At 33.1% G+C, this 14492-nt stretch overlaps 2 protein-coding genes across 5 annotated transcripts; one reads left to right on the top strand and one right to left on the bottom strand.

The window, feature by feature from the left end:
- Positions 1–975: 975 nt before the first annotated feature.
- Positions 976–2926, bottom strand: LOC121246972 (transcription factor WER-like). Of its 4 annotated transcripts, none has more exons than XM_041145302.1 (4): positions 2806–2897; positions 2455–2654; positions 2083–2212; positions 976–1956 (listed from the first exon to the last, which is right to left on the bottom strand). In XM_041145302.1, the coding sequence occupies exons 2-4, from the start codon at positions 2582–2584 to the stop codon at positions 1380–1382; spliced, it is 837 nt and encodes a 278-aa protein (XP_041001236.1). In that variant the 5' UTR covers positions 2585–2654; positions 2806–2897; the 3' UTR covers positions 976–1379. The 4 variants fall into 4 exon arrangements, with proteins under 4 accessions (XP_041001236.1, XP_041001235.1, XP_041001234.1 ...); XM_041145301.1 differs by having other exon boundaries at positions 977–1956; positions 2455–2683; positions 2806–2926; XM_041145300.1 differs by having other exon boundaries at positions 977–1956; positions 2762–2898.
- Positions 2927–8708: 5782 nt separating this feature from the next.
- LOC121246151 (plastidic ATP/ADP-transporter-like) lies at positions 8709–13371 on the top strand. Its single transcript, XM_041144172.1, has 5 exons — positions 8709–9628; positions 10989–11243; positions 11768–11911; positions 11994–12341; positions 12730–13371. Exons 1-5 carry the CDS (start codon positions 8864–8866, stop codon positions 13093–13095), a joined length of 1878 nt encoding a protein of 625 aa, XP_041000106.1. The 5' UTR covers positions 8709–8863; the 3' UTR covers positions 13096–13371.
- The last annotated feature ends 1121 nt before the right edge of the window (positions 13372–14492 follow it).

Raw genomic sequence — 14492 nt, 5'->3', positions numbered from 1 at the left:
GAATAAGGTAGAGACGCAGGAGAGAAAGAGGGAAGAAGAAGAAAGAAAGAAATCGCAGGAGAGAGACGAAATTAATAAACAATCTGTTTAAACTTGGAACAGTTGTTTTCATATTTGAAAGAAAATATGAAATTACTGCAGATCAAATTTCAGATAAAAGGAATTTGGCTAATTCAATGTGAGCTAACTATCTATAAAATTAGTTAAATTTGAAGATGAAATGGATTTTGAAGAAGCCGATGCTGATGCTCTAATTCGTCACCGTGGTTGGCATTTTTCTAGTTCCTTTTTGGTTCCTTTTTCTTAAGCTCTAGCGCCTAGGTTTACCAATCAATTTTATAAAATTAAATTTATAAATTAACTTAATTTATTGATATCATTTGTATCCCATCAAGTTAAATTCATTTATAAAACTTTTTTAGACAAACATTTATGATCCTCTTTTATAGCTTTAGATGGCTCTTTCGATATCTTTATGTATTTAATTGTTAAATATTTCCTCCTCTCTTTTTTTTTGAGATAATGGATTGTGCAATACCTATTGAGGGCATAGTCCGAGAGATTCTCCCGATAAAGTTATTTAGCCTTTTCTTCATATGTTTTTTTATATTCTTGAACGTTAAAAAAATTAAGAACTTCGTTAAAAAATATTTTCTTAATCATTAAATAATAAAAAGTCAAAATTCACTGTTAGTGCATTGATAATTTATTTTTTAAATATTAATAAATATTATCAACTATAAGTTATATTAATACTATGATAAGCTTTATTAATTAAGGCCTTAAAACTTGCAGTACAGATCATAAAAAGACGGGCGCCTCTATCATCCCATCTACGAAGTCTCTCAAATGACAAATCTAGGGCTGAAGACCGACTGTAGCGCTCAGGTTTCCTGTGAATTCCAACCATATCTCCATTGTTCCCACTCTAAATCCGAACAAATTAATTAAACTTTTGAGGCAGGAAAAGGATATATGTTATATATATATAGTATCGTTGTTCTTCCTCAACATATATATATATATATATATATATAGACTGAACCAGGCTAATCTGTTCTACCATATATCTCCATTATATATATAATTTACAGACCGAGATACACTAATTATTAAGTCGCACAAATTATCGGATACAAATACCCGATAACTGTCCAGGTTTTTCGGTCTGTTTGGACAAAGTAGTGGCAGTTTCATAGAGTGGCAGCAATTCTGATGAAGATTATTACAATGATGGTATATATAATGCATGTAGGTGCACTCCATTTGAATGCCTGAATTATGCAAGTGATAAATCAAGCTGAACCAAAATAACCGGCGGAATGAAGAACATTAGGGTATCTTAACTTGCAGCAGGTGGGGGTATTTCTGCGGGAGGACTAGTTGTGCTCGCTACCAACATTAATCCCACCGATGATGATCTCATAGAGTTCCGGCATCTCGGGTGCCAATATTGCATTTTCAGAATCCGGTTCAGTGATTCTTGGGTTGATAACAAGGCTTTGCGGAGTTGATGCTCTCATGCTGAAGTTTTGATCTTGTTGATTGGGATCAAGTTGATCGTGTGTTTGATGATCATGCCCCGGTGACCAAGTTTTACTAGAAGAGTATGGGAGTGGTGGGATTAGAGGTGGAAAATGGACCCAACTAGAACTACAACTGCTCTGTTCTAATATTCTAGGATCACTAAGATCTAAAGATTGTAGTATCCTGATTGGAGGGGGTTGGTGTAGCTGATCTTGTTGGGATTTTCTGTTCAAGTTGAAATTCGGATTTAGAACATGAGGTGAGACACCTTCCTCTGAACCACTAAGATACTCAGTTACAGAAAATGTTGCTAAAGCACGAGGAATGACATGATCTTGGGACCGGAGCTTCTTCTTTATGCTTGTGTTCCAAAAATTCTTCACCTCGTTATCTGTTCTTCCAGGTAGGTGCTTGGCTATACGAGACCACCTGTCCCAAAAAAAGTTACCGGCCTCTTGAATGAAAAACTCATGATCACAACCATGTTGTCGACGATCGATGATGATGATGTGCTAAAGCAATAATATTAGAAGAAGGCGTTGGAGAAAAATTTACTTGTTACCAAGATTTCTGTGGAGTTCAATGACTAGGGCTTCTTCTTGGGGAGAGAAGCTCCCACGTTTTAAGTCTGGTCTGAGATAATTTACCCATCTCAGTCTGCAGCTCTTTCCGCATCTCTGGAGGCCTGCAATATCAAATATACATCCAATCCAAAAAGAAAAATCAAGAAATTAGAAAGAAAATAAGAACAAAGAAAACAAGAGTATCATCATATATAGATGGTGTTAACCAACAAGTTAATCAATGTCTAAAGGGAAAAAACGTATAGACAAAAGTTTTTAAAAGCTTAATTTGTTGCTTATGGGTATAAATTAATAGAAGTGAAACTTGAATGATCATCAAAGAAAATAGAAGTGAGAAGGTCACCAGCAAGTCTAGGCACTGAGTTCCAACTACCATAGCCATTGGCTGAAATGTATTTGATGAGTTTCTCATCCTCCTCTGGTGACCATAGCCCTTTCTTCACCCTTTGGTTGATGCAATAGTGATGTGCCATCCTCCTTTCTCCAAAAATTAAATCAGTAGTACTAGTACGTCCTGCAGTACTGCGGCCAGTAGTGGTTGAACTGGAACAAGTTCAAACTTTGAGTATTAGCTACAAAAGCGAAAAGGGAGAGAAAAGATCAGAGAATAAAACAAAAGAAGGCTCCAGCTCTAGCCCCAGATCGAGTACTGCAAATTAGAAGAGCGTGCAAACTGAATTAAAGGACGTAGTACTATGAACGGAAGGCATGCAGCAGAGAAAGATTAGTAGCCCTATTAGGGTTTGTGGAAGATCAGCTAAACGTTTCATGAGTACATGATATATATCTCCCTGTGAGAGAGAGCTAGCGAGCGCTAACTGCATGGGTTATATATCGATGGACGTAAGGCAGCTACCCGTCGACTCACATATACAGCTAGGGAGGTGGGTCGTCCATGTCTCTGTAACAGGTAACTCCAATATTTCAAGCAGGCATTTTTGGATGAAGTAATTATTGTGAATGGGTTTTACCAACTTCAACTTGCCTAGGCTTTTTAAGGATGTCAATGATGAATTTTCGGATGCATTGCGATAGTGAGCCATTTTCTCGGCTGATGCCTCTTCCCCAAGATGGCGATAATGAATTGGGTCTGAGCTCACCTCATCAACTGCCGCTTTTTGCATGAAATTGGTAATGTATTGCACGTGGCTCGTTTGCATATGCAAGGATTGGGTTGAACTTCCCGAACCCTTCCTAATTAAGTTGTATAGTGACCACATGCATCTATCCATCGATGATTGAACACAATTTAATTTTTTCTACGTAGACTTGTACGTATATGAATTTATATATATATATATATATATATATAAACGATTGAATCAAAATGATAATATAGACGAGTAGAAATAGATCGGATAGAACGTCAAAGTGACTCAAACCATTTCATTAGTATATATTCACCTTCTTTTTTATCATTCATTCGATATAATCGTCATGATCAGCTCAAATGCATGAGAAAATGTTCGAGTTATAAGCTCTTCGATTCAATCGTAGTAGTAGTACTGGTACTACTACTGCTGATGCAGTACTTACGTACGTATGATATGGGCCTCCATGCATGTTTTTTTTTTTTTGACCCACAAAGTATAATCTAAATGACGTACAGATTGCTACAACTCAACGAAAATGAATGATCAGTGGTAGGTAATTAATTGCAAAGGATCATATGATCTAGATCGAAGTGCATTTAAGCAAGCTGTGGGAACCTTTGGCCAATTGATCCCTTCCGCCCTTGCGTATTACGTACGTGATTAACAAAAGATTGCTACAACTCAACGAAAATGCACGTAAGCTGAGTACCAATCATCACCTTTATCCATCATCTTCAGTATCGTCATGATTTTCTCCGGTAGGTAATTCATTACAATGATAAATTAGTGTCCCGGGAACTTTGATCCCGATCGAGCTTCCTTGATTTATATAAGAAAATATTAAGGGGCCCAAGATCTAGTACGTACTTCAAGACCAATCAAATTAATGAATAATACAAGAATATCGATTGATGACTAGAGTTATTTGCGATGAGAATAAACTCATTTTGATAGAAGTTGATTATTTTTAATTGTTTTTTTTTTAACGCGTGTAATTATATATAATACGAGTTTAAATTTACCCTTTAAATTTAGAACAAGAAATATTGGAACTAAATTGTTGATTATGTCGTTTCGTCGCTTAATCTATAAGTAATTACGATCGCCATAATTATTGATGGTGATCCCATAGCTTCTTAAGTAATGGATAATGGATCAGGCCTGGCCTGATAACAAAGCCTATTAACTTGAGCAAAGTACTTGTAATTGCAAGAGTTTTTCTGGATAAAGCCCATATATTTGGCTAAATTGGGTTGGGACTGTATCCTCTCCTCCATAAATGGAAGCATTTACATGCCATTACTATAGGGTGAGCCACCGCCCACATACTATAAAATATATTAAAAATTTAATAATCTTTTTAAATTGATATTAAATGGGGGGTAACAAGCAGGCTGAGCTTTGGTGCTTTCAAATCTCGAGGTGATGTGGGTGACGTTTTTTTTTACACATGGATACGTATCTGCCGTTCATGGCCATGTCCACGAAAATGATTACCATGTGGACTAATTACAAGTTTACAACATTAGCAACCTTTAATCAAGCCTTTTTTGTTTTGGAATCTTCACCTCTTCTTCAAGTCGTAGGACGTAGCTCTTGGCCTCTTCCTAATCAATGATTACGGGTTGATTACTTTATCATTGTCTCTCAATCTTGTTTTCATTTTCTATATCAATAATACATAGCTATATTTTATATATTACATTTCTATACTCTATAATTTTATTGTATTGATGGGATTTTGTCTATTAATAATTGAATCCATGTAAAGGTTGAAGCTTGGTAACAAGTGTCCCGGTAATGCACTATAATAAAATTATTTATTTATGATCAGTTATTTTTAATAAAATAATAATTATTTTTTAAATAAATCTATTTTCATCATTAATAATTATTCTCGTTATAAATAATTAATCATAAATATTTATTTTTCAGGACTTCTATCCTCTGCAGAGAGGAAGCAGAGAGCCCGAGCCGTGAATGGTGCAAACTTCGTTGCAATGGCACAGCAAGTCTGGGACCCCAAGAATTGCCCAAACAGATGTAAAGAATTGCAACTTTGACTAATGGGTGCCAACCTGTACGACTTCTACACTGCAACGCCCACCGCTATTTCTACACTTCTACCGGCCATTCTCGTTGTATGCCTGAGCGGCATATTTCGCAACATGACTCTCTTAAGAGTTCTGCTTAGGACTGTAAAAATAGGTTGGAGAATCGAAAAATCGGTCCGAATCTGATTGGTTGGTTAGTCAGGTTTTGGATCGGTTCATCTATTTTAAAAATCGGTCATAACGGATCCGATTTTGATTTTATGTTTTCTAGAATTGGATTGGAGTGGTTTGCATATTTATATATTTTTAATATTATATATAATTTTTATAAATTATAATTATATATGAAATAATGTTATATTATAATTTATAACATAAAATTTTAATTTTAAACATGAACATTTATTTGATAATATGTTTTTAATATAAAATATATATTAATTACATTTTATAACTTAAAAAATTCTCAATATATTCATTTTGATAAATATATTAGTAATACTAATATACATTAGTATATTAATTACTATATTAGTTTACTATATACTAATAGTATTAGTGACATAGTGTATTACTAATATTTATATATATATTAATATATATATAAGTATAAGAGATTAGAGATTTAATATATATTAAAAATTGGAAAATTAGACTGACCGGATATGAACCAGTAAAATCGGAAGTACCAGTTTAAGAGGGTAATCGGTGTGATATCGGTTCTTCAAAATGCAAAATCGTTGTATACTAGTTCGGTTCCAAAATTTGTCCAAAACCTGACTAATCCAAACTGGTTACACCCCTAGTTATCATATATACAGTCACTTTTGTATACCTTTTATACATTCAACTTATATGATTGGTCAAATCAATTATTTTATATTAAAAAAAAACGCAACCAATCATATTAGTGAAGTGTGCAAAAAGGAGCCAAGATCCTTTGGATCAATTGGCAACACCTTAGTTTCTCACTTAGAGAACCAATAATCGAATCTCCCTTCCCCATGTATAAAAAAAAAAGTGCACAAAAATGAGTACACATAGAGTTTTTGCTTTCTTAAATATTCTCGTACTACTTTGTTATTATTTATAAATTATTTACTATTATTTACAAACTATTTCACTACTATTTATATATCATTTAAAATAAAGCCTAAAACAATTGAAATCAAGATTTTCTCATTATCAAAAGAGAAAGTAGATACCATCTCTAATATTTAATAGGCAAATATTGTTTTCTATTTTAATTTTTTAATCAAATTCATACCATATATTTTAAGTAAATTCTTATTAGAAAAACACTACATCTTCAAAAAGATTTTGTAAAAATAAACTCATAAACTGGCATGATTTAATAAGATACGTTAGATTTATTTTACAATAAAAATAATTTTACAATTTAACGTAACACATTTAATTATATCAATTTATAAGTTTACTTTTGTGAAATCTCTATGTAGTTATAACATTTATCTTCCTTATATATTTATTTAGAAAAAAAAAACACAACGTGAAAAGGCAATAATAGGGAGGTAGGAATTTAATGAGCTCACATTAGAAATTTTGTATGATTGCATCTCAGTCCTCAAATGTAACTTTCATTGATACGAGTCTCACGGGTCACATGCCTAATAAAGTGAAGCATACACCCTTAGAAAATTAAAAAAAGTGCGAAATATCTTAACGGTACTTTTGGTCATTTTGGACATTCTGATACTTTTGCCCACTTGTGAACACACCTTTTATTTTTAAAAATATTTAGACATGATAACATGCAAATTAAATATTTATAAATTATTATGTCTTTTATTTAAGAAAGATATAATATGATGTTTAAGTTTGTCCTCTCAATTTGATGGTCAATTTATTTTTTTTTTTTGATTTAATAATTAAATAAGTGATTATTAATTTATTAGTTTTTTTAATTTTTTTTAAAAATATTTAAAGATGTTTAGAATATATTTAATATATATATATATATATATATAATTTACACTAGTCACACCAAGTGGACAAGTTTCGGTGGCATAGTAGCACCACTCTTTATTTAAACTTATAAAATGATTTTTGTAATTTTATTTTCTAGTTCTAGTTTTTATTTTTTCTTTTGTTTGATGTTTCGTATTTATATATATATTGAAAATTAATGATATTTTCTATTTTAAATTTGATCATTTTTCATCATATCTATTATCTATATATTTCAATTGAATATTATTTACCTGATTCACATGTAAAAGTATTTAAAATATGAAAATAATCAAATATAATTAAAAATGACAAAATTTAAATTAAAAATATTATTAGGTTGGGTTTGGATACAAAACGTGTTCTCATTTTATTATTATATTTTTTTAAATTTTTACATAAAATATAATAAATAATTCAACTTTTTCAAATCTCAAAACAATAATAATATTAAAAAATAATATTATAATAATATTTTATTCAACAATCAACTTACATTTCAACTCATCTCATTTCAACTTACTATCTAAACTATAACTCTACCTATATTGAAATGAAAATTGGAGAATATTGTCTCGCTGAGCATGAGAATAGAAATCAACAACTGGTCTGACATTAGTATCTTTTTATTGAAAAGTAATGCTACATATAGTCGTTAAATGCATAAGCGCTACGCAATCGTTTTGAAAAAGAATATGATCTACAATTAAAAAATTAGTTTATTTTTATACATGTATTGTATTTATTTACTTTTTTAAAAGAGGTTGTACGGCGCTTCAGAACTTCATGACTGGAAATATCATTTCTTTTTGCTACAACTAAAAAAAAAGTCTTTTCTTAAGTATAATTTTCATCTTATCTCATCTCATTCCTAAACATAATTTAAATACAAAATTTTAGAACTAATCATTACAATTTTTTCAAACTAATCATTACAACATTTCCAAACTTTCAAACAAAAAATAAAAAATAATTTAATTTTTTTAAATCTCTAAACAAAAATAATATTATAAAACTATATTTCAACGATATTTTAACTTTATAATATTTATATTCAAATTTTTTTCTCTCATTTTCTAAAATTTAAAAAATACTCAATTCGAACTATCTCATTACTATTCATAAATTATCTTACTATTATTTACAAAATTTTTATCTCATCTCAATCCCTAAACCAGCCATTAATGTCATCTGCTGAAACTAAAAAAAAAAAAAATTCTCAAGAGTTATAAGATTTTTTTATAAAAAATAATATGCATCAGTTACTATTCATTTTCGTATCTCACGCGTATAACTTTTTCATAAGACGTGAGAATTTTTTTCATAAAATATAAATGTATTTTTTATTATAGAGTATGAAGTGATAAGAAGAATTTTTATTTTTTTATTTTTATTTTTTGGATATTTTGTTATGGTTTTGCTGTCCTTCACGCGTGAGGGTTTTGGTGGTTTTGTTTCTTCACTGCTATAAAATGATATTTGTGTCTACCCCGACACATTCCCGAGAAAAAATAATCTTCTTGCAGTTCCAGCCACCTTATCTCTGCTTCCCCCATCCTCTTATCTGTGTCTCTCTTTATGTTCTCCTCTTGAAAAAACCAAGTTCTTGGTTTTTCTCAAGGGACTTAAGAGAGATATGGAGGCTGTTCTAAAGACCAAAGGGCTTCTTTCTCTTACCCCGAACCCAAAAGCCAGGGTTTTACCCCTGTCACAGGGCTTAAAGCATAGACTTTTCACCCGAAATCCTAAATCTTTTGGTGGGTTTTGTCTATCCTCAAATGGGTTCCAGAAATTCAATGGGTTTGTCTCAAAAACTCATGGGTTTGGTCAAAAAGAGAGAAACTTGTTTATCTGCAGGGCTGAGGCTGCAGCAGCAGCTGATGGTCAGCCACTATTCGGTGAAGCCGAAATTGAGAAGCCAAAGATTTTGGGTATGGAGGTTACGACGCTGAAGAAGATTATACCACTCGGGTTGATGTTCTTTTGTATTCTTTTCAACTATACGATACTCAGAGACACAAAAGATGTATTGGTTGTGACAGCCAAAGGGAGTAGTGCGGAGATTATTCCCTTTCTAAAAACTTGGGTGAACTTGCCTATGGCTATTGGGTTCATGTTGTTGTACACCAAACTGGCTAATGTGTTGTCTAAGCAGGCTCTCTTCTATACCGTTATTTTGCCTTTCATAGGCTTCTTCGGGGCATTCGGATTTTTCATGTATCCTCTTAGCAATTATATCCACCCTGAGGCGTTCGCTGACAAGCTTCTCAACACACTTGGCCCCAGGTTCCTTGGCCCCCTTGCTATAATGAGGATCTGGAGCTTCTGTTTGTTCTATGTCATGGCTGAACTTTGGGGTAGTGTGGTGATTTCAGTTTTGTTTTGGGGGTTTGCCAATCAGGTACTTAAGATTATCTCGTGAAGCATACTTGTGGAGATAATATGTCTGCTTGATTGTTTGGATGTTATGGCTTAGATTTTCATGTCAACTCTGTTTTTGGTATAGCATATATTTATTTTATTGACAATGGATATTTGTTTATTTTATTGTGTTACAATTCCCCATTTAATTCTTTCCTATGGCTGATCAAAGTTTCAAATAATAGAGCAAATCTGCTTCTAGCGTGACGTGGACTTTTATATTGGTTACCTATCTTCTTCTTACATGCTCCCATGGGCGCTAGTTTGTGGGTCTGCGGATATCAGTGTTGTAACTGTCGTTACATGGATGTGTTACAAATTAGGGATTTTCCCGGTAGAATACTCTAGTTTTCATCACAGATTATGCTCGGAGGTTGAAGGTGAAAGCCGGTATATGGTCATATTCAAACCTTGTTATTCTTCCTGCTTTTAAAAAACCAAACAAAGCAAAAGTCCCATTGACTCTTTTTTTTTGCCTTGGCCCTGGATGGATCATTTTTTTTAGAGACGTCTAGTTTACATGTTACTTCATAAACAGGTTAATTTGATCCATTGTGAGTCGTGCCTGGTTCTGCCTTTAAGATTAGTGTGGTATAATTATGCGTTCATTTCCTTATGTTATGGTTTTCTCTAGTACAGATTGTAGCTGAACTGGATATGAACTTACTTTGTCTGGTCTGCGTCAGTGATTTGATTAATGCCTGTTAACTACAGTTAATAGGCATCTGAGGGAACGGCTATCTCCCTGATGGTGTAAAGGGACCTGCTACTTCATTCAGTGAATGATTAGCATTTATTTCTCACTGTAAATGCCTTTTCTAGATATTCTTATTTTCTTGATTATTTAAATCACAGTCTTCCTTCTTCAACTATGTTTTCCTTTCCCAACATTAATATGCGTGGTTTTAGACATAATATTAAATTCCTGATGGACAGTGGAAACTTTGGAGGTTGACTCAAATATTCTATAGTACTCTTACAGTTAGTGATAGGGTGGCTGCCGATGGCCAGCTGTTCTATTATTGAAAAATCCAAATAAAAGTTAAAAATTAAAATAAATATGTTCAATCTTATGACAGTGAAATCATATTAAAGTTAAAAATCCCACCAAAGGCTGAAACAGGAAGAAAGGTTCAATCTTATAACTATGTTCAGTTCTGATAAATCTTATTATTTTGGTTGCTGCTGATATAATTGGTCTTTGAAAATTTTACGTGAATTCACAGCATTTTACATATTTGTTTCTTTACATTGTTTATAACACCTATCAAAAACATTGGTTATAACAGTCTCTGTCTTCCTCTAGTCATCCTCTAATCTATTGTAGGCTCTTTGTGCAGATAACTACTGTTGAGGAAGCCAAGAGATTTTATCCTCTGTTTGGTCTTGGGGCAAATGTTGCTCTTATATTCTCAGGTCGAACAGTGAAGTACTTCTCAAATTTGAGGAAAAACTTGGGTCCTGGTGTTGATGGTTGGGCCATTTCCCTTAAAGGAATGATGAGCATTGTGGTGTTGATGGGGTTTGCCATTTGTTTCCTCTACTGGTGGGTGAATAATTATGTTCCTCTTCCAACCCGTAGTAAGAAGAAGAAGGTAATCTAATGCAAAGTGACTCCTATTGTTTATTATGTTTCTTTTACAGGTTTGCCTAAAAAAAGGTTTCTATTACACGTTGATCCATAATCTGTCTAAATGTGTTTAGTTGATGTTAGACATTAAAATTGGCTAGATATTTGTTTGATAAGTAAAATTGGCTAGATTTTTCATTTGTTCCTTACGTTTGCTTAATATGGCACTCTTTCTTGAGAAACTTGGCAGAAAGCTACTGAGATATGATGGATTACCATCTTGTAGGTTAAATCGAAGTTGTTTGTTATCAAGCTAGCTGGGTCTGCTAATTTGATGCCCCATAGTTTGTTCAACATTGCATATTATATCAATTAAGACGAAGCCATGGTTGTTGTTTCGTTTTCATTGATCACAACTCTTCTGTATGTGAATGTCTTGTCTAGATGCACACACGGCTAAAAAATAAAGCTTTTGTAGACTTGAAAGATCCCTCCATGGTTGATGCAGTTGTTTAAAATATGTTGATATGTAGTTTTTCGTTTTTGCAGGAGAAGCCCAAAATGGGGACAATGGAGAGCTTGAAATTCTTGGTTTCTTCAAGATACATTAGGGATCTTGCCACTTTGGTGGTTGCATATGGTATTAGCATCAACCTTGTTGAGGTTACATGGAAATCTAAGCTCAAAGCTCAGGTGAACTCATGATGGATTTTTCCAATTGTATTTCTGAATTGGCTTATCACATAAAGGGTCTCTGACACTCTAAAATGTGCAGTTTCCAAGCCCAAATGAGTATTCTTCCTTTATGGGTGACTTCTCAACTGCCACTGGAATAGCAACTTTCACGATGATGCTGCTGAGCCAATTCATATTTGACAAATACGGTTGGGGAGCTGCTGCCAAGATCACGCCCACGGTCCTGCTTCTGACAGGAGTTGGTTTCTTTTCTCTGATATTATTTGGGGATCCTCTTGGACCTTCTCTTGCAAAGTTCGGGATTACTCCTCTTCTTGCAGCTGTATATGTTGGTGCCATGCAAAACATATTCAGCAAGAGTGCCAAGTACAGCTTATTTGACCCTTGCAAGGAGATGGCCTATATTCCCTTGGATGAGGAAACTAAGGTCTGAACACTGACATTACTATCCAGGCTTCTTAGTATTGGCGTAGATTTGTTTCAGTAATGTTCAAAACCAAATTAATCTGGAAGTTGGAGTTGTCTTAATAATTTAGGTCAATGAATTTTGTAAAAGAGTAAAACTCTGGGAACCTTCATGGCCTAAAGCCTAAAATTAAGGAGATGCCACACTCCAGAGATTTTATTAGAAACTAAAAAGTTATATATATATATTATATATATATATATATATGTACACAACACACACACACACACACACACACAACACACACACACTTCTTTCAGTTTTTATACCATTTTGTTTTGACATGAACTTTTTTAATATTCATCTCTGTGCCCTTCTGCTCACTTTGCCTCTTTATTGCTTGCTTTAGGTTAAAGGGAAGGCAGCCATTGATGTTGTCTGCAACCCATTGGGGAAGTCTGGCGGTGCTCTGATTCAGCAGTTTATGATCTTGTCCTTTGGTTCACTTGCAAATTCAACTCCTTACCTTGGAGGAATACTCTTGGTGATTGTTCTTGCGTGGTTAGCAGCAGCCAAATCTCTGGATACCCAGTTTACCGCATTGCGAAGGGAGGAAGAGCTTGAGAAGGAGATGGAAAGAGCAGCTGTCAAGATCCCAGTTGTGGCTGAAAACGCAACTGGGAATGGCTCTCTTGCTAGCGGCTCAGCACTGAATCCAATGGCCGGTGACACCACAAACAGTTCATCTGAAACCTCAGCTCCCCAAAATATTTAATAATTTTCTCCCATCATGTTGCTTAATAGGAAGAATGGTGGAGCAGATGAGCAGTAGTGGGTGAGATATTTGGTTATAGAATTTTATCTACCTATAAAATAAGTATGCCATTGCTACTTGCTGTTTTTGAAGTCCAGTTTTCAATTTATAATTAGCTTACATTCTGTTTAGTCTTTAAGTTTCTGTACTTACAAAATTTCTTTGGAACCATACTGATGAGAGTTTCTTTCTTTTTACTTTTACAATAATTTCTGCTGCAAATGTTGCATGTATGATCGCCTTCACTGAGTTTACTTCATTCGATAGGAACTACTGCTTGATCTTACGATGCTATTGATCTTCCATCTTTTGATTAGTAAAGGGTTTTTATTCACTCATCAGTCTGGCTGACAAACTGAAGGCTACTTGCAATGAGTTCGTTGTCAACTGAATCATCTTCTGCTCCATGAATTCAGTCTGGTTGCCAGGCTCTAATATTCTCGATCCATTCATATTTTGTTTGGAGCCTGACAATATGTATGAGCCTCTTATCCCATGAGTTTAACGCATCGTTTGAATACAGAAATATTTTTAATTTATTTTATCTCATCTTATCATATTATTATAATTTTTTTAAATTTTTATATAAAATAAAATAAATAATTTAATTTTTTTAAATTTTAAAATAATATTTTATTAAATCCATCTCATTTTGCTATTGAAACCAGCCTTGAGAGTGAAGCCTCGCCTACCTCTCCACAACACTACAGTTCTATACAGAAAATCGTACCGACTTTGCATAAATGGATTATGGTTTTGGAGTTCTCTCCAACAAAAGTGTGGCTTTAATTAATTGAATATATATGTATGAGCTATATATCGGTGGTATTAACCGGCACCGAAGCAGAATGATCAAGTTTCGGGACCGATTAGGCCAGGGTTTTAATAACGGTGGGCCCAAGTCCACGCAGAGTCGCGGTTTGCTACGAAACCAACGAATCAAAGTTCACGTGGTAGTTGTAGCATGCAAATTAAGAAAATTTTTATGAATAATGTTACTGTATCTCTTTGTTATGCTTTTTTATTTTGATCGTATTTAATTTTTTTTAATAATTAAAAAAGTAATTATTAGCATATTTATATATATTTTTTAAAATGTTTAAATATATTTAAAAAATATTTGAAAAAAAAGAAAAAAAAAAGAAAAATACATTTTACACTGGACGGTAGAGTATCACTACTCAAATTTTATACACTATATTATCATTTTACTTTCATTTTACTGTGTAAAATATAACACATTTATTACCGTCGGATAATCATTTATTAGATAATTTTTTATTATTAAATTATGATAAATATATCACATCTTAAATAAGATAATAGTAAAATAGGAGGGATGTATATCATTATTCACA

This window comes from Juglans microcarpa x Juglans regia, chromosome 1S (genome assembly GCF_004785595.1).
Source record: "Juglans microcarpa x Juglans regia isolate MS1-56 chromosome 1S, Jm3101_v1.0, whole genome shotgun sequence".
Lineage (NCBI taxonomy): Eukaryota > Viridiplantae > Streptophyta > Magnoliopsida > Fagales > Juglandaceae > Juglans > Juglans microcarpa x Juglans regia.
This window is presented reverse-complemented; position numbering and strand designations above follow the sequence as displayed.